Genomic DNA, 21,240 nt, shown 5'->3' with positions numbered 1-21,240 from the left:
ACAGCTCTCCCCGAGGCTCTCCTACATGGGTGTGGTATAGCACACCGACAGTCGGGACTCCGACAGTCATTAGCCTGATGGCGGGATCCCAACTGCCCAGACTCAGACAGCGGGGGGAGCGCAATGCAGGTGGGGCAGATGTAACTTGTGCAGAGAGAGTTAGAGTTGGGTGAGTTATTTTGTTTCTACACAACTTTGTTTTTACACTACAATATAGATCTCACTTTGAAGTAAAACCCCACCCAAATGTAACGCTCTCTGCACAAGTAACATCTGCCCCCCCTGCAGTGCACATGGTTTTGTCCATTTGAGAAGGAATTTGCCTTACAATTCCCATGTTATATGTCAACAATGTAACTGAACATTAGACAAACGTTCTTCCAAAATTGGCAACTTAGCAACCCAACTAATGAGCCCTTTCCTAACTTCTCTGCTTAAGTATTTTCATCATTTATAACGTTACTTTTTACGGAGCTTTAGTTAATAGAATCCATTATTATGTCACATCATGTTCTAAAAATGTAATTACAGCATTTTTGAACGCACCTGTCAGAACAGAGCCACTGCTAGTAATATTCCTGTTATTAAGTCCCTTTGATGCCATTATAATTGCATGTAAAGTGTAAACATTTGGCTAGTTGTGAATGAGAATATAGGAATTATTGATTATCTACTGTATCAAAGGCTTCATATGCAGTATAGCAATCCTGTAATGCTTTTATACTGTACATTTTTTATTTTCAATAAGGCATAGTAACATAGTAATAACATAGTAACATAGTAATTAAGGGCGGGATGTATTAATATAAATCGCCGCCCGGCCGCCGCGATGCCAATGCATATGTACTAACATATGCGGCTGGCATCGCGTTGTGGTGACGGAGGCCCCCCGTGATACCTGTAATGTGGTGTGCGGGGTGGGTCTCCGTCACCTCCTGGGCACCTCCTTCTCCCCTCATGCCGGGGACAGCTAAGCAAGGGGAGGAAGGGTTTACCTTCCGGGTCCAGGAGGACCTGATGCAAGGTAAGCCAGAGGGAGATGGGGGTCAGCAGAGGTGGCGTGTTGATGTCGGGCTGGCTATAGGGTATTGCGGCCAAAGGTGGCGATACCCTGCCCTGCGGTAACTTGGCGGCAGAGTTTTAGTAACTATGAAAATGTGGTAAAACGGGGGTTTTACAGCATTTTCAGCTTAGTACATCTCGCCCATAGGCTGAAAAAAGACATTAGTCCATCGAGTTCAACCTATCTAACTTGTAACTACTGACTTGAGTAAGTCATATCTATAGGATTCCCTTAGTGGCCAAAAATGCATCCAGTTTTGATTTAAATTCATTAACAGTAGTTGCTGTAACCACCCCACCGGCAATGAGTTCCAGAATGTTACTGCTCTAATGGTGAAGAATCCTCTTCTTAATTCAGTTCTGAATTTCTTTTCCAGGGCATTACAGGTTTTTTTTTTCTGATATACTTAATATTAATATATATATAAAATGATGACTGTTCCACCACGTTCTCCTCTCACAATTCCACCTCACTCTCTTTGTCCAGAACAAAAATACATTTAAATGTCCCTCCTGCTTTTCTCTTGTATAAAGCTATTTCAATGGACTTACAATGGCCACCCCCATTCATGGCTCTAAAATATTCTCCGTAAATTGTTGCTGTTGCTATTGCATTAGCCTTTAAATAACCAAAAAACACACTGCAAATAGTGTATAGTTATACCCACGTTTAGAGCCATGTATTGTATGAACACTATTTGCTGGTATTGAATGTTAAATTGTGTATTTCTGTGGCCCAGCGATAGTGTCACACAGCCTTAGCAATAATTAAAATGCTCATGAAGAAGACCATGCTGAAGAAGACCCACATGAAGAACCGATCCATCACCTTGGCCACCTTCTTCCACTCAATCCCCTTTGCGCTAATGGATTTCTGTTCCCGGTACCAGTTAGTGATGTACTCAATGTTATTTGCTAGGACTCTATAATGGATGCAGTGGTTGCAGTATGTATGATCTGGAATGTCAACCTGTCCTTTGTTTCCAGCAGTATGACCGTTGAGCTTTGGAAGGTCAAGGTCACAGACAAAGTCATCTCTAGCAGAAAGGGGATACTTCATAGTTGCATAGGCATCTGGATCTTTATCGTACACATCATAGGAATGAACACTGTTCTGTGAAACTGTGTCGCATTCCTCTCGGGAGCTTGTGCAGTTCTCACCAACATCGTACACAAAAAATATCTTGGACATGTAGCCGAGGATGACAATTCTAGCCCAGTGGGGGATGGGCTTGGCTTCTGCTCCACACAGGTGGATGTTCATGATGATGATTGTCAGGGCCGTGGATGCTGTGATCATTGTCATTGTTGCTATGTAATATTTACCTAAATAAGCAAAAAGTGAAGGAAAATTATATATATATAACATATAAATATGCAAAGTATGCAATGTGCATGTAAATATATTATTGAGAAACTGCAAAATTTACCTACCTATCAAGGGCACACTCTCATGTCCAGCACTGACCTATCAAGGGCACACTCTCATGTCCAGCACTTACCTATCAAGGGCACACTCTCATGTCCAGCACTTACCTATCAAGGGCACACTCTCATGTCCAGCACTGACCTATCAAGGGCACACTCTCATGTCCAGCACTTACCTATCAAGGGCACACTCTCATGCCCAGTACCTACCTATCAAGGGCACACTCTCATGCCCAGCACTTACCTATCAAAGGCACACTCTCATGCCCAGTACCTACCTATCAAAGGCGCACTCTCATGCCCAGTACCTACCTATCAAGGGAACACTTATGCCCAGCACTTACCTATCAAGCGCACACTCTCATGCCCAGTACCTACCTATCAAAGGCATACTCTCATGCCCAGCACTTACCTATCAAGGGCACACTCTCAAGTCCAGCACTTACCTATCAAGGGAACACTCATGCCCAGCACTTACCTATCAAGGGCACACTCTCGTGCCCAGCACTTACCTATCAAGGGAACACTCTCATGTCCAGCAGTTACCTATTAAGGGCACACTCTCATGCCCAGCTCTTACCTATCAAGGGCACACTTTCAGAAGGGGGCATGCTTTCTGCTACCATTAGCTGAAAGACCGTGAGAGCCAGGAGGACGGTCACTCCCAGGGAGACTTTTTCCCCTGAGTCTGCAGGAAGGTAGAATCCTAGTGGAGCCAGGAAGGAGATCATCACACAGGGAATTAACAAGTTGAATATATAAAAGGAAGATCTCCTCTTAAGAATCAGTGTGAAGGTGACATCAGGGTAAGGCTCCGAGCAGCAGCCATAGGTAATGACGTTCTTCACGGCTGGCATGCCGTGCATTTCCCATTCCACGTTTTCCACAAAGTCGGACAGGTCCCCAGTGTCCATAGCATTAATAATGTCCACCTGGTTACCATTGTAAGTCCAGGAGCCAAAGGTCAAGTTACATTGCTGATCGTCAAAGGGGAAATAGGAGACATCTACTACGCAGGAGCTCTTGGTGATGGCTGGAGAATCCCATGTGATTTTTCCATCATGACGCAGGACAACGTTTGTATTTACCGGCTCGGAAAATTCATCATCTGCCCTGTTAAATGGAAGTAGAGAAAACCACATGTGTAAATATATGTGCAGATACCCCCACATGGGAGAAGGGTTTGGTAGATAGCATAGTGTGTGCAGGAGATATGTTTAGAGGAATAATATATATAATTACAAGGGTGCAACGGTTGGCCAAGGGTTATATCCTACACAACAGGTAACATCCATATGTTCTGGTAACTTCACTATTGTAAATAATATTTGTATACAAGGAGATGACTCCTAGTGCACTCCTAATGCCTATAACCCTGGTGCACTAGTGACTAATGCCTATATCTCTGGTGCACTAGTGCACATTGCAATAATTTATGCAAACGAGTGAAATCAGTAATACTGTGGTAGTCCCAACCTACTTGTTATACAGAACAATGTCTGGTCTCCATACCATGTTGCTTGGAATGCGGATTGAATCCAGACCATCATACTCATCTTTCTCCCATGTCAGATATGCATCATACCAGCTCTGTCTGATCCACAAGTATGCTGTCAGTATCTGGTTCCTTTCATCCTGGAGGACATATGAATAAGGCACAGGTCAAAAGTCCCTGATTGCCCCAAGTTCCTTAAGTTACTCCTCTTTTACTTATCTATGGACAGGGAAGTCACTAGCTTGGTAAGTATCCAGCATATTATTACATCAGGAGGAAACATTTTTCTCTTAACAAAGCTATGAGATTTTATACATAACAGCAGTGTCAGGGAATGCAGGGCCCGCTATGGTAATACAGTGACCTTGCTTACAGGGTGCCACCAGCCACCAGTGGGGTTTCATTAGCTACCACAGAAGGTTAGCCACTTAGCCAACCATTAACGAGAGGACATTACATATACATAGCATAGCTATTACATTGCATAGCCTGTGTCTCTTTAGAAATACATATGGTGAATACTGCTATATATATATATTGTGTCCTCCCCAGGGATGGATGCCAGGTTGTTTGTCTGACAGTTGTTGTATATAAGCTGTATGGAATCCGGATGATGGTCTTTTGCAAGACCGAAACGTCACGTCACGTCGATGGTACGTCAGCTTTTGCTATTGTGATGGAATAAAATCTAAAATCTGCTTTTAAAAGCAGATATATATATATATATATATATATATATATATATTTATATATACACAGAAGGGGAGGGTTTTACCCCAGTTTGCGCTCATTATAAGTGGAGCAGCACCTCTGAGGGATCCCCTGTTAGATGGGACTCAAGGTGGTTAGAAATGGGTAAATAAAGGGTTCAGAGGGCGCTAAGAATGAACACACAAATATTTTATAAAAATGTAATAAAGAATTGCCCAGCGGGCATAATATACAGAATAAAAAATGGTGTACAATAAACTCAATACAGTATAAAACAGTGCTTTAGATGTTCGATGTTTACATTCGTCAGGTAAGTGTACATGGCCCAACGCGTTTCGTCAACTCAGTGACTTCATCAGGGGCAGTAAAGCCGACATGTCAATCAAGCAGGTTAAACAAGTTTGTCAAAGATATGGGACTTCTTTAAGAGTTTGAGACTGTGGTCCAATAGAGGTAGTTCCAAATGTATTGACAGATAACCGCCAATGGTATTTCCTTAGAAAACCCTTTTGGGTGACTAAAACCAGGCCGATGTTCTGTTAAATTTGCTCAATAATGGCCAAAAAATTATTGCTCAGTGTATAGAAGGTGTGCACTGTGGGAGTCCAAAGCTGGAATGCTTTGGAATGCATTCCAGCTTTGCAAGGCACCGGAGCGCCTCAGGCGGCGGGGTGTGGGGGGGCGCCCAGCGCTCACCTGTCCACCGGGAATGTGTGTATGCAATTCGGCCGCCACCACATCGCTCCATAGGGGGGGTGCCTGGTGATGTGGCGCGGGCCACCGCGTCGCTACATTGGAGAGGGGGGGGTGCCGGGTGATGCGACGAGGGCTATATATGTATATATGTAATAATCGATATAGATATAAAGGGGGAAATTTACTAAAGGAAATGTGTAAAAAATAGGTGTAAAAATAGGTGTATTTGTATCCAGAAATACACTTATTTTTGACATTTACTATCCCGAAAATACGGCAATTCGTATTGATGTGCTATCAATATGAATTGCCGTATTTTCGGGATAGTAAATGTCAAAAATAAGTGTATTTCTGGATACAGATACACCTATTTTTACACCTATTTTTTACACATTTCCTTTAGTAAATTTCCCCCACAGAATATAAATATATATATATATATGTCTAGTGTCCGTTTGTGTGTCTCCGAAACACTGCTATCTGTTGGCACCGAGTGAAACTACATCTCTTTCCCACACATGCACAAACACAGAGGCAATTGCAAGGTAGCAGACTAGCTTTCAAAGTATTAGCTTCAAGCGGGCTTACTAATTATATATATATATATATATATATATATATATATATATATATATATATATATAAAAAGGCATTGTAGGGGCTCTGCACACACTAAATTAACTTATAATAAATAGTGGAGATTTGGTTCATGAATTGATCAATGCATTTAAGCCTGCAGCCCCCTTCAAGGGACCCCACTTTTCTGCAGGTCCTAACACTATCGCTGAAAATGGCTACAATACACATAGCTATCACATCAATTCCAGGCATGCTATCTGGTCTGAAGCTCACAGCACACTTTGCTTTTATAGGTGAGCAGCTACCAACACACCTGTCAACGGCACACCTCTTTGCCCCTGTACTCACTGCACAGATCCCATAGACTACGCCCTTGGCAGATACAGCAACTAGACCCAGTGGACTCCTAATTATAGACAATGCTAAGTATTGAAGCTGTGACCCAGTTGAAAATTCAAACAGGGGAGTCACACCAACTTCCACGAACTGCCATTCCAAACTGGCCTCCCCTATTTGACTTTGAACATCTCTGGAGTCACCGCTGATGCTAAGCCACGCCCTCTCCAATTGACAGCCGCAGGACCTGCATTAATCACTTATTCCCACACCACTGGAGAGGCAGAGCTGTTGGGATTGCTAACTAGTAAGATACATAGAAATTGAAGCAAACAACCATGTTTATCCATGATCTTGCTACACTAGTCCATGGTGTGTGACTAGATGAGATGGCAGAAACTTTAAGTAGTGAGGACCACTGGGGATTTTCCGAATGCCTCTTTGGGCCAATCCAACCCTGTATAACAGTCATTTAGTCCAGTGGTTCCCAAACCTTGAAACTTGGCACACTAGGGTATCAGAAATTGTTTTCATGGTGCCTGAGGCCAATATTTTTGTATTGAGAAATTCAACAAAAATGATAAAAGTAATAAATTGTGCTTACCTGTCATCCATAGGGTCAGTTACATGGTGGGTGGTGGTGGGTGGGGTTGCACAGCCATCTGCCCTGGTTTTGACTATCACATTTACTATAAACAATTTGATTCAGCCCTGCACTGCAAACCTGTGACACCCTTTGTAAGTGTGCCACCAATTGTAACCACAGCACGCTTCGATTTTATGTGTAATACCAAGTAACAGTTGTTACCCAAGAGGTATACGCGTCCCCTCGCGGGGCTCGCTGCGCTCGCCACTTTATATACTCAACTCCACGCCGACGTGGATAGTAGGGGAATTAAAAGGTCGGAGGACGCGCACTGCCGCCGCTCGCCACGCTTCGGGTTCGCGTCAATCGTGGCGTGACGACGGGGCCATATATAATGTGAAATGGGTCATATTGGCCCATTTCACATTGTTTCCTATGTGAGATGGACTTAATCAAGTCCATCTCATCTTGTGCCATTATAATGGCGCAAGACCGACGCGATGCTCCCGATTTCAATGTTAAAAAATATTTTAACATTGAAGCCTATGGAAAAATCGCGGGCATCGCGTCGGTCGCGTCGGGGGCAATGTTAATGGTCGCGACCGACGTGATGCCCGCGATTTTTCCATAGGCTTCAATGTTAAAATATTTTTTAACATTGGGCATCTTGTACCTTAACTTTAAGGTACACGATGCCCGCGATTGTGGCCGTGCTAGGAAACAAGTACCAATCCATCCGCAGACATTGTGTGCGAACACATGCTGGGAATATGTGGTGGACAGGCACCATTCGCAAGGCAGGGTTTGATGGACTTGCAAGGCTGCAAATTTACAGCCTTGTGAATCTACCAGAATAACCCCCCGTGTCTATTCAGCAGTGATGGGTGGCAGCAGAAAAAATATAGATGCCCCATCTACAGCCCCATCACTCTGGGCTCTGACATTTTCCCCTGTGCTACTGAAAAATAGGTTCCGAAACTAAATCCAGGAGACAGGAACGAGATATGGGCACATACAGTAGCACTGGACATACCTGCCTAATCTTCAGGAAATGTAATCAAAAATCCTAAATTTGGAGAAGTTCACCCAGGCTCCTCGAAGAGTATACTCACCACGTCTTTGATCTGAGAAAGAGTAATTTGGAGGGTAACATTTAATGCCCTGTCAGTGTCTTCCACTGGTCTCAGTGCATTCGAATAATCCTCAAACAGTTCTCGGAATAACAGCTGGGCGTATTTCCCCTTTGCTGACTCCACACCTCCAGAGTACATGAAAAACAAAGGAATATATTGTTATACCACCACACAATATATACCCGTAGATACACATGGGTGCTGATTCTGGGTGGGGAAAAATAAATACAAATAAAACAAGTAACTTTGTATCTGGGACAAATCCTTGTTATTGTTTTTACATAGTTACATAGTATTTAAGGCTGAACAAAGACTCACGTCCATCTAGTTCAACCTTGGTGTGACAGATTACGATAATGGCTTGTACCCATGTTGGATGTTTTTAACCAATAGATGTTTGTCCAACTTTATTTTAAACATATTTATTGTGTCAGCCGACACCACATGACCAGGAAGAGAGTTCCATAGTTTGGCTGCCCTTACTGTAAAAAAATGTTTTCTTCTAAGGGTACGAAATCTTCTTTTCTCTAATCTAAACTCATGTCCTAGAGTCCTCCCTAACAGAAAAAAGGACGCCTAACAGTTCCTTATATTGGCCCCTGATTTATTTGTACATGTTAAGCATGTCCCCCCTGAAACGTCTCTTCTCTAGCGTAAAGAATCCCAAATTGTTCAATCTGTCTTCATAGCTTAAATTCTCCATTCCCTTTATTAGCTTTGTTGCTCTTCTTTGGACTTTTTCCAGTTCTGTGATGTCCTACATTAAATAGACACCGTCACTCTCCTATTTAAGGTAGGACTAGTTCATTTTTTATACTGTATCACACCTCGAAAAAGAGGCGGCAAGCCTTGAAACGTCGGGCACATCTATGTGAATACACTTTGGATTTCTTTATCATCAAACCCGTGAGTGCTATTGTCTTCTCTCATGTCTATATATATATATATATATAGATATAAATATATAAACAATATACTGGACTTAATGGCAGTACCACTGGACTGTCACTGGACTTATATAGCAGTACCACTGGACTTAACAGCAGTACAACTGGACTTAACGGCAGTACCACTCGACTTAATGGCAGTTTTCAAAAATCCAGACACGCTCATCTCTAGACTAAACTAGTAAAATAAAGAATATATATTTAAAATGTGCAAAGAACTTTTGGCTGCAGCCAAACACAACACGTGGGAGCATTCACCACTTTACTCCCAGAAAAAATATAAACAATACAAAAAAATAGTGTCTGTTATAGCGCCACCATTAGTTATCACTAGAGACAGGATTATATGCAATATAAAACGCTTGAAATATGCATGCAAATATGCATGAAAAATACTTAAAATATGCATTAAAAGTGTTAAAATATGCTACATAAAATAATAAAAAACAGTAATTTTTAACTTATTTATTTAAAAATCAGCATCCTATTAGTTGCAAATAAACCTCAAAAATAGGCCCACAGCATCTGCAGATGTTTAGTGCTGTACACAGGATTTTTTTTTTCTTCCAGGCTGCTACAGCAGACTGCGGCATCCTAGGCTCTTCTGTTATCAACTACACAGTCCCTCATCTCCAGCGCAGATGGATCAAATGTCAGCATAGCATGTTAAAGCAGCGCAGTGGAAGGCTTTCTCCCTGCGCCGCATACTCACTGTAACCCGGAGTTTCCTCTGTGCCGCGTGATGTCACAACCCTTCTACCCGCCTCCTCTGCTGCAGAAGCCTCTCTCTTGGTGCAAAGTCCCAGGCTAGAGGCAGGCAAAGGTTCAGGAGCTTTGTGGCATAACCCGCCCCAACTGACTTTTATTAAAATAGATTGGCAGTCTAGAGCAATGTCCCCCAGACTGCGCACATATTGGCCCGGCCTGCACACTCTACCACTACCTGGCCAGCACGAGGGCAAATCAGTGCTGTGATTCGTGGGTGGAAAGGTGGTGGGTCCTAAAATATGCACCATCACTAGATTTGAGGTAAAATATGCAATAACAAGTGAGAATGGGCAAAATATGCAAATGCATATAATCCTGTCTCTAGTTATCACCATATAATAAACACTTTCCTTCTCTTTGAAGAGACAGTGGGATTCTTTGTTATTGGTGCTTCTCACTAGAAAAACTCCAAAAGAAAACATATAGGGGGAAATTTACTAAGATATGTATTCTACTTCACATGTGATGTTGCTATGGGCAACCAATCAGAATCTACTTATTTATTTAGCAACCTCTAGAAGATAGTAGAAAGGATCTGATTGGTTGCCCATAGCAACATCACATGTGAAGTAGAATACACATCTTTGTAAATTTCCCCCATATAGTGCAATATTATTGGTCACCAAAGTAATTTTATTGATAAAACAACTCACAATATAAATGAATAAAAATGCATATCACCATGTAGGGTCAGGATCATACAGGCTACAGTTCCGGAAACTGTCCAAATGCCTCCTCCATGTGGGAACACCAGTAAGACCCGTTCTCTCCAGAACAAGAAAACACAGTCTTGAGCGCTTTCGGACCTTGTATCTTTCCTCAGAAGCATGAGCATGCTTCTGAGGAAGGACTACAAGGTTCGAATGCTGACACATCTGTCCATGTGTCAGTATCTGTGTCAGGGTGAGCATATGTCAGTGTGTCAGGATTTGTCTGATTGTCAGTATTTGTGTGTCAGCTTCCACGTATCTGTGAGTCAGCATCATTCTCTGTGTCAGCATCTGCGTGTCAGAGTCTTTATATTCATGTGTCAGCGTCTGCCAGTCTGTCAGCCACATAATATCCTTATGATTTACAGTTTCTGCGGCTGATTAAAATCAGGTAAAAGGATAGGATTGGGATTAGGCTGTGGTTAGGGTTAGGTTAGAGTCAAGGAGCCCACACACGCACCGATCCTGGCGTGCGTTGTGGGCTTAACTAGCACACATAGCATTGCATCGTATGCCTTGTGCATACGATGTGCATGCGATGCGATGCTATGCTAGAAAAAGCTAGTACAAAAAGTATGTGCAGCACATACTTTTTGTACTGTACGATGAGGTGCCGCGGGAGCTCGCACTCCATCGTACAGCATCGCACCGCCGGCAACGGTGCGTGTGTGGGCTCCTTCAGAGTTATTTGAGAACAAAATTGTCAACATGCCGACTGTCAACATTTACATTAATGTGGATACAGTGCCTCTGCAGCGCCCCCTGCATACTCTCCACCCTAAATGCATCTAAGCAGTTATATTCTCACATTCAACCACAGAACTACATTATTACCAGGCTCCCATTACTCTGTATAGTGTTACATTCAGTATGCCTATGAGTACATGCTATCCACAGTTGCTGTTTTTTTTTTATACATTACGCAATTGAGAACTGAGAGCAGATTAAGGAAAAGGTAAATGTTTAAAAAATAAATTAGCTGCTTGTGATAAATACAGGTACTGTAGTTCCTCTCACCTTTCAGATGCAGAATTGCAGAAATAAACCATGTCAAACGGTACAGAGTTGCCGACTGAGTCTTCATTGTGATGTCCTGAGTGACTGGTGGAATGTATCCGCTGACAATCTTAGAGAAACAGGTTCATTCTTACTATACTGGAGTCTTCCCTAGTGCCTGCAATGATGTGGGGATAAACACGGCAGGCACCCAGTGTTCTATAACCAGAGAGAAACTGATACTTCATGGAGCAAACAGCCTACAAAAGGTGATCTGACAGTGCAATGGTTCGGTGACAACTAGCCTACTACCAACCATTGTGTTCTCCTGTTTCACCCGACTCAGTGAGACAGTGTGACACAGGAAAGACCACATGTTTTGTTTTAACTGCTAATAAAGAATGCATTACACTCCATGGCTGAAATGAAGGTTTTCATGCAATTTTAAAGTCGTTCCTGCCGCTAGCTCAGATGTAAGCACATTGGACACACAACAAGTTATCATGATGGTAGTTAAGGAAAGATGCAAGTTAAATATGACTACAATGTTATGCAGATTCCATCCTAATGTCGCTAGAAATACACAATTTGCTGTACTTGTGCCCATCAGACCCATCCTCATACAGCTTCTAGAGTAGTGAATTTTGCCTCCTTGTTTTAATCCTCTGTTTGGGTTTGAACCTGGAACCAGGTTACATCCCAGCTGCTGTTACTGGCACATTTTGGTGTAAACAATATTACCCTTTTGTTAATTATATCTGTGCGGAGGTTTTAACAATGGTCTTTTGATAAGCAGTAACATTATGCATAAGCTATTGGATGTTCTGTTCTCTGTTGTACAATTGAGGCTAGGGATGGCCAATGAAGACTTAACCATAAATGATTTGCATTGATGGTAACATCGGTGCATTAGCAGTGTTGGCATGAAACCATTGACAGGAAACGTGATGTGACACAATGGGTAGTGGGCCAATGAAGGGGATAGGCAGAGTTTTGCAGGTCGTGACACACTAAGTCATTCAAGGGAGGGGGCGGAGTTTTATAGGTCACATCGAGAGCATTGTGTCACCAGCGGAGAACAAAGAAACATCACAGGGCTTTTTGCCTTAGATGGAAGAGAACAATTAGATCTCTGCCTTCAATGGGAAAACCATCAACCATCACTGGTTAACCATTGATGGCTGTTAACAATCGGTTGTTGTTGACCATCCCTAGGTCAGAGTCTTTTATCAATTGGGCCAAATCTTCTTAAACATTGATTCCTACTGGCCTACTTTGAGTAAGCATTTCAAGGAGATTGTGATAACGTTTGTGTGTGTGAGATGCTGAAGAGGGTGTGCACAGCACTGTCTGAGAGTCAGGTCAATCCATATAGAGAACAGCTAGATAATGTCAGCGAGGCACAAATATAATAGGATGCTGTGCTTTGAACCAAGCATTTACGTTTTGGTAACAATGGGCATTTGTGAGTTTTTCCGCCATGGTGCAGATACAGCCGGTAAATCTGCTGATTAGCACATAAACCCACGAGTATGAAACGTTGTACACTAGGCATTGTATAGTCCTCTGTGTGCATATCATAAAGGACTCGGAAGAGCTGCAGAGGCACTTCCAGAATAACAAGTATATAGCAGTGATGCAACTCCTTGCCTTCCTGTGGGTTATGGAACTATAAAGGGTTGAGGGTGGGCAAGTCTAAAGTTATATCTGCATCATGGTTTCCAACCCAATATCTGTAACATTGTTTTTTTAGCGCAATATCTGCATCATCAGTTCCAGCGTGATATCTGCATCATCGGTTCCAGTGGGATATCTGCATCATAGGTTCCAGACCGATATTGGCAGCATCGGTTGCAGCCTGAAATCTGTATCATCAGTTCCATCTGGATATTTGTATGCTTAGTTCCAGCTCAATATCAACATCATTGATTCCAAGCCATTATCTGCTTCATTGATTCCAGCCCGATATCTGCTTCATTGGTTCCAGTCCGATATCTGCTTCACTGTTTCCAGTACGATGTCTGCTTCATTGGTTCCAGTCATCCACCTCATCGGTCTCAGCCGATATCCATTTAAAGACCCATACACACTAAACAAGTCCACGCCAATGCTAATATTGGTGGCATCAGCAAGTGCAATGCTGGGGGGAAAAGGTGCGATGATGGGGGGAGGGGAGTTGGGTGAACGAAGTCGAGGCTGCAGCATGGCTGTCGTTAACGAGGACTGAACATGTTTAGATGAGGGAGGGGGTCATTAACAAAATTGAGTGTACACACTAGGCAATATTGTGAACAATATGACTCAGAAAGCCATTTCTGTGAGATATTGTGAACAATATCGCCTAGTGTGTATGGGGCTTATTAGATCCAGTTTGATAATTGCTGCTTTGACTCCAATATAAATATTTTCACTCCAACATCAGGGAACTCCCACCAACTCCTGTTTCTGTCTGCCTCTGCACCTTCAGCCTCTAGCCAGTCTCCGGTTATACCCATGCGTATGAATTAGCTGTAACCACCCAGCTGCTGGAGGAAGACGGTCCGCACCGAGGACAACGGTCTTAGGCAGGTTTTATTAGGAGTCTTTGATCCACAACTTGGAGTCCTGCAAAGCAACTTGCACGTTGTTCTCTAATTGTGGTCTAAGGGGGTAATTCAGACTTGATTGCAGCAGCCAATTATTGACAGACTTCGCATTCTTACGGCCCATGGTATGCATGCATGAGGCCATCCTGCGATGAAGTCCTGCTACTTTCTCTATACGCATTCCATTCACAAGGTGATTGACAGGAAGTAGGTGTCTGGGGGTGGTACCGGGCATGCCGGGTAGCGCTAGGTATGCCTGAGCGTTTTATGGGGCGGTGGTTGATGTCAGCTCCAAGCCGTATATGCCTTTTTCTATAGATGTAAGATGGTGTGCCTGTTACAAAGGGTTTTGGACATATTCGCTCAGCTGCAAATAGATTCGCAGCCATACACATCCATTTGCACAGCAAGCCTATCAAATCGCAAGGCGGGATTTTACTCTGGCGGGGTGACGGCGTGACGGCTTAACTGAACGCTGGCTGTGTGAATTTGTAGCTGTGAAAACAGGTCGGAATTACCCCTAAGTTGGAACTTGGTGGTGGGAATGAGGGTGCAGAGTTGAGCAGGACAGGGAAGTCCATCTCTGAGTATTTATCATTGCCCCAGCAATTGAACCATCTCTATAACATTTCTGCCAATCCATTGGACTGTGGATAGTGAGTACTGCTGGTGGGATATGAGAGTTCATGCTCACTAGTGAATATCTGGAACTCACCACTCATTAACTGAATGACGTAATAATGTGTCAAGAAGATTTGTTTCTGTGTTAAGCACTTTTATCTCTCCCTACTGTAATGTGTGTGGGTATCTGGGATCTTATTTGATGCCACCTGCTTTGGGAGAGCCTAGCTTCTTTCTGCACTCTCCGCATAGTAAGGGCTGTAGATGTCAGCACAATATAACTACAATCAGTAATATGGTGGTGGTGGTAGTAGTAGTAGTAGTAGTAGTAGTAATACATATGATTAATGATGGGAATATCCTTTAATGAAACAACAGAGGGCAGTGGAATACAGTACGTGGAGGCTCACAGCTGTAATCTAGTCATGTGCAAAATTAACAAATGCTATCAATGTATTCCTCACTTGCTTAGTGTTCGTAGTTCCTAAATACACTACTCAGGTACCACATATAAACACTGCATATAAACTTTTTTTAGGTGAGAAAATGCACGCACAGTGTATTATACAGTACAATGGTGCTTACAATAGAGAAAAGTAGTCTTTGTATATGTTTTGCCATATGTCAGTAACACCATCCCACATGTGGGATATGTGTTGTGTGACTAATGTAGGAAATTAGTATTAGGTAAGGATACACAAACAGACCGAGTAGGAGTGTGCAAGCCTGCAGTTCTCAGTTCCTTTTGCTATTGGTATTCTCTAGTACCTAGAACATCTTCCACACTTGCACAGTACAAGGCAGTGGCGTAACAATGCTGCCGCAGACCCTGCTGCTCTCTCTCTGCACTCCCTCCCTCTCTCTCTCTGTGCACACTCTCTCTGCGTCCTCTCCCTGTCTCTCTTTGTTCTCTTCTCTCCCTCCCTTTCTCTCTCTTTCCCTCCTTGTAGCTATATATATATATATTAGGTGATTCATCGCGCCCTACGGGCGCTCTTCACACCGTCGTAGGGGGCTGCGCCCCATTAAAATGACAACAAAATATTTGTAGGAATTTGTTTGTGTTTTTTTTGTCAGAATGTGTGTAATGCCAATTGGAGTGTGAGTTTGAAAATTGAAAGATGTGATGAAATGACATTGGCAATGGTTTTGTTGTGGGGTGGGGTTATGTAGTGTTATGGATGTTATTGCTGTGCTGTAAGTGTAGGTAGGTGTAAAGTGCATGGGGTGGTATAGTTGTGGCAAGAAAGTGTGTATTTGTGAGCATGAAGGGGTGTTACAATGGAGTGTGAAAAGTACCTTTTATCCGTTGGTGGTATAGTGCTGGCCTGGTGTTGGTAGACATGCATTTTAGAGATGAGTGGCCTGTTGGTGTCCACGGCGGGCAATGGTGGCAGGCATCGGCCACAGTAGTTGTGAGGCAGGAGGGGGTGTCAGGCAGCTGGCTCAGGTGGCCAGTGGTGGCATGCATCGGCCAGAGTATGTTTACGTCAGGAGGGGGTGCCAGGCAGCGGATGCAGGCAGCCGGTGGTGGCAGGCATCAGCCACAGTAGTTGTGAGGCAGGAGGGGGTGTCAGGCAGCTGGCTCAGGTGGCCAGTGGTGGCATGCATCGGCCAGAGTATGTTTGCGTCAGGAGGGGGTGCCAGGCAGCGGGTGCAGGCAGCCAGTGGTGGCAGGCATCAGCCACAGTAGTTGTGAAGGTGGGTGGTGTGCCAGGTGGCATCTGCAGGCTAGCGGGGTGGCAGGCTGCGGGCGCAGGCAGGCTGTGCTGGCAGGAGGGAGTGTGAGGCAGCGGGCGCAGGCTAAAGTCTGCTTGCGGGGCTGAGCGCAGGATTGGCAGCAGGAGGCAGTGGGCGCAGTGTAAAGGCGTCTTGCGTGGCTGCGGGGCGTATGGCTTTCTCGGCACAGTGTGTGTGCGGAGCATGTTCCAGCGAGAGTTTGATTATGACGCAACTGCCCTGAGCGCAGGAGCTGGGGCACAGGGACCGGGACCGTGCTGGTGGTTTTTGGTGCATTGCTTGTTTCAAGGTGTGCGTTATTGCGGGGGTTAGGTGGGCATAGGTGTGTGGCGTGCAGGGTTCTCTTCTTCTCTTATATATTTGGCTACGATTTGCAGGCTGGGTGGTGTGTGACCCCGCCCAGCGTTAGAGCCGCAGATGATTGACAGATGTAGCCAAATATATAAGAGATATATATAGGTACTTGTTTCCTAGAACGGCACCCATCGCATGCCATCGTGTACAATATTTAGTGGTGTGCGATTCGTGTGATGCGATGCTTGTACAATTATATATCGCATAACATCGCATGCCAGCAAATGGGATGCGATGCGATTTTTAATTGTACAAGCACCCATGCCATGAGATGTGATAGGTGCTTACAATGAGATGTAACCCCCAGTATCCACTCCATCCCGAAGCGTGGCGAGCGGTGGCGGTACGCGTCCTCCGACCTTTTCATACCCCCACTATCCACGTCGGCATGGAGTTGACTTTAGATAGTGTGGCGAGCGCAGCGAGCCACCGAGCCCGAAGCATGGCGCTCGTAGCGAGGCCCGCGAGGGGATGTGGAATACATGTAAAGTAATCCGTGTCCCCTTGCGGGGCTCGCTGCGCTCGCCACACTTTGGCTCGTATTCCGCGTCACCTTGCAGGGCTCGCTGCGCTCACCACACTTCGGGCTCATGGCTTGCTGCGCTCGCCACACTATTGAAAATCAACTCCACGCCGACGTGGATAGTGGGGGTATGAAAAGGTTGGAGGATGCGTACCGCCGCCCCTCGCGGCGGTACACATCCTCCGACCTTTTCATACCCCCACTATCCACGTCGGCGTGGAGTTGATTTTCGATAGTGTGGCGAGCGCAGCAAGCCACCGAGCCCGAAGTGTTGTGAGCGCAGCGAGCCCCGTGAGGTGACGGGGAATACGAGCCGATTTAAATTTTTTATTTTTAATAATTTTTCCTTATTCCTATTCTTTCTTTATTTATGTATATGCTTTTGGTGTTACGCTTGTATTTTGCTTATGTACTTGGTTATTTTGTATGTAATGCTTTATTTGTTTTGATTTATATTATTGCACAATCACATCATCTTTGTTTTGAAAGTGTTTAGCTTCCGTACACTAACCCTGCTGCCTGGTAACCAGCGCAATGCTCTGTGCCGCTCATGTGACATTCATCGGCCCTGCCAATGAGTGACGCCGACATTGCACACAGTGTGCACTGGCTGACGCTACTGACAGGTTCTGATGACGTCGGTGTCCTGGCTTGCGAAGCGCGGGAATAGGTTCCTGTGGGAGTGGAGGTATGTATATATTGGCTTTTTGTATTAATGTGTTTTAATCTTGTCCTGAAGAAGAAGCGTATTAAAAAAGCTTTGAAACGTTGGCATCTATGACGTGACTCTGACTCTGTTTGTAGCGTGTGCCGCCACCAGTCGTCTTTGTACTTTGGCCCCTGCATGGGTTCCTTGGGCGAGCACCACATTATACCTACCTGATGGATGTGCTGCTCCAGTCCGAAGTGTATATATAATTTGTATAATGTGTAAGCAGGGCCGGCACCACCACTAGGCAGCTTTAGGCATTTGCCTAGGGCGCCGGCCACTGGAGGTCGGTAGTCGGGAGCAGGGACCCCCCCCCCCTGGATGAAGGTATGGCTACTGTCACTCCCCCCCAGCAACCTCGGAGGCCACCACCACACGCCCCCCACCCCCCACACACCGTGGAATGACTTGTCAGCATCAAGTTGTGTGTAGTGTAAAATCAAAGGTGTTAGATTTTAGGAAACGGATTTTGTAGAGATGGGAAACTCTGTAAGAGAGTGGAGGAACTTGAAAGGAGTGCAGGAGAAGTGGGAAAAATTAAAAAGTGCAATACTAAAAGCAACAAAACGTTGTGTCAAAAGAGTTAGGAAAAACACAAGGAAAAGGAAGCCATTTTGGTTTGCGAAAGATGTAGCAAGTATTGTGAAAGCATAAAAGTTGGCCTATAAGAAATTTAAGTAGACACAGAATAATGAGGACAAAGTGGTGTATCTTGTTAGACAGAAGGAGGCTAAGAAGGGAATCAGATGTGCAAAAGCACAGGCTGAAGAAAAAATGGTCCAGTCAGTGGGTAAAGGGGGGAATTTATTTTTTAGGTATATAAGTGAAGGGAGAAAAAAAAGTGGAGTAATAAGACTAAAGACAGAGAGTGTAAGTCTTCTTGAGGGGGACAATGTAATAGCAGATCATATTAATAATTATTTCTGCTCAGTATTCACCGCTGAAAGAGAGGGGAAGGGGCCACAGTTAAGTTGCAAGTATAGTCAGAAAACTGAGGAAGAAACAAGTACATTTACAGAGGAGAGTCCTCACATAACTCTCAAAACTGAAAGTGGATAAATCAATGGGGCCATATGGGATACATCCAAGGATACTTAAAGAGCTTAAATGGGAGCTGGTAAAACCATTAACAGACTTATTCAACCAGTCACTAGCTACTGGAGTAATCCCAGAGGACTAGAAAACAGCGACAAATATAGTCCCACTGCACAAAAGTGGAAGCAAGGAAGAGGTAAGCAACTATCGACCAGTGAGCCTTACATTATTAGTAGGGAAATTGATGGAAACACTCTTAAAACAAAGAGTTGTAAAATATCTCAAAACCAGCAATTTACAGGATCCGAAACAGCATGGGTTTAATGGGGGAAGATCAAGTAATAGATCAAGTTGGGGCTATAGATGTAGCTTATCTAGACTTTAGTAAGGCTTTTGACACTGTTCCACATGGCAGACTGTTAAACAAACTTGAAAGCTTGGGATTGGATTCTAAGATACTTGAATGGATAAGATCTTGGTTCCAGGACAGAAAACAGAGAGTTGTGGTTGCTGGACAGAAAATAAAGAGTTGTAGTAAACGGACTACAGTCAAAGGGGGGAAAGGTTACAAGTGGAGTACCCCAGGGATCTGTACTTGGACCAGTGCTTTTTAATATCTTTATTGGTGATATTGCAAATGGAATTGAGGGTAAAATGTGCCTTTTTGCAGATGACACAAAGGTATGCAACAGGGTAGAAAAACCAGGAGGGGTAAATTTTACTGATCTAGGTAGATTAGAGGAATGGTCAAGAGCATGGCAACTACAGTTTAATGCCAAAAATCAATGAGACCCAAGGGCAAAATCATGCACTTGGGTCTCAAAAAATCCAAAGACTAAATATAGTATAAATGGCACTATAATGGAAACTACTGAGGAAGAGAGGGATCTAGGTGTCACTATTTCAGGGGACTTAAAGGCAGGTAGGCAATGTAACAAAGCAATGAAGAAGGCAAGTCAGATGCTTGGTTGCATGGGGAGAGGTATCTGCAGTAGAAAGAAAGAAGTAATAATGCCACTGTATAGGTCATTGGTACGACCTCACCTAGAGTATTGTGTTCAGTTCTGGAGGCCATATCTCCAGAAGGATATAAATACATTAGAGACTGTACAAAGAAGGGTAACTAAAATGGTGCATGGCCTACATCACAAAATGTACCAGGAAAGACTCAAATATCTTAATATAGAAGGAAAAGGGGGGACATGATAGAAACTTTCAAATATATCAAGGGCTGCCGTGGATAGTGGGGGTATCAAATGGAGCATTTACCAGTAGCATGGAGCACTGGCAAATGCCAGTCTCCAACAGCTGACTGACTACGCTAACTGCGTACTGCTCAATATAACAGCTGACTGACTACGCTACGCTGTCCGCAGGAACACTACGCTACATCTGACAGGCACGCTGGCTATGCTAAGCGGCCACGTAGTCTAGGGAACTGACTAACAACAGTACAGGGATGCTCATGCGACTACCATGGGAACACTTCGCTATGCTAACCACCTGATTCTGAAAGGTACGCTACACTAACTACGTAAGTGGCGCTGTGAAACTACACAAGTACCAGTCTCTGTCCGCCCTGCAAGCCGCACCCGTGGACTGTCCTGTTTCCTGATCACTTTCCCAAGATAGGGGAGAGTCTGTCTCCGTCACCACTGCGGCATCCTTAAGCCGCCTGGTCCTAGTGTTCCCGCACACGTTTGCCTGCTGAAGGGGGGAATGGAGATCCCACTAATGGGGGTATCACACTGTTTGTTAGTTTGTTTGTTTGTGTGTATGTGTGTGTGTATGTGTGTGTGTGTGTGTGTGTGTGTGTGTGTGTGTGTATGGGGGGATGCATATAATGGGGGTGGTGTATACTGTGTGTGCAGTGGGTAGGTAATGGGGATGTTGTATACTATGTATGTGGGGTATATAATGGGTGGGTGTATGGTGTGTGTGATGGGTATATGGCATTACGGTGTGTGGCGTATATTGTAAGTGGCATTATGGTGTGTGGAATAATGAAAAAGGGGCAATTGAGGGGGTGGTGGGCACCGGAAACTTTTTTGGCAAGGGGGAGCAAATGGTACTTGTGTATTATCTGGGCGCCCGATTTTTTCATCGCATGCCACTACTTAAAGCATGCGATGCGATTTTTCACACATACATGCAATTTTTGCATGTCAAAATAAACTAACTAAGACACTTACATGCATCAATAGAACTATGCCAGGGAGTATTGAT

The 21,240-nt window shown here is 44.2% G+C and overlaps 1 protein-coding gene across 1 annotated transcript; it reads right to left on the bottom strand.

Moving 5' to 3' along the window:
- Positions 1–1,810: 1,810 nt before the first annotated feature.
- Positions 1,811–13,652, bottom strand: CHRNA9 (cholinergic receptor nicotinic alpha 9 subunit). The gene is made up of 6 exons (XM_083155312.1): positions 13,452–13,652; positions 11,469–11,577; positions 8,006–8,151; positions 3,971–4,125; positions 3,071–3,603; positions 1,811–2,388 (listed from the first exon to the last, which is right to left on the bottom strand). Exons 1-6 carry the CDS (start codon positions 13,650–13,652, stop codon positions 1,811–1,813), a joined length of 1,722 nt encoding a protein of 573 aa, XP_083011438.1.
- Positions 13,653–21,240: the final 7,588 nt, after the last annotated feature.

Source organism: Crinia signifera, chromosome 1 (genome assembly GCF_055691185.1).
Source record: "Crinia signifera chromosome 1, ASM5569118v1, whole genome shotgun sequence".
Classification (NCBI taxonomy): domain Eukaryota; kingdom Metazoa; phylum Chordata; class Amphibia; order Anura; family Myobatrachidae; genus Crinia; species Crinia signifera.
Note: the sequence above shows the minus strand (reverse complement) of the source record. Positions and strands in the feature narration are given on the sequence as shown.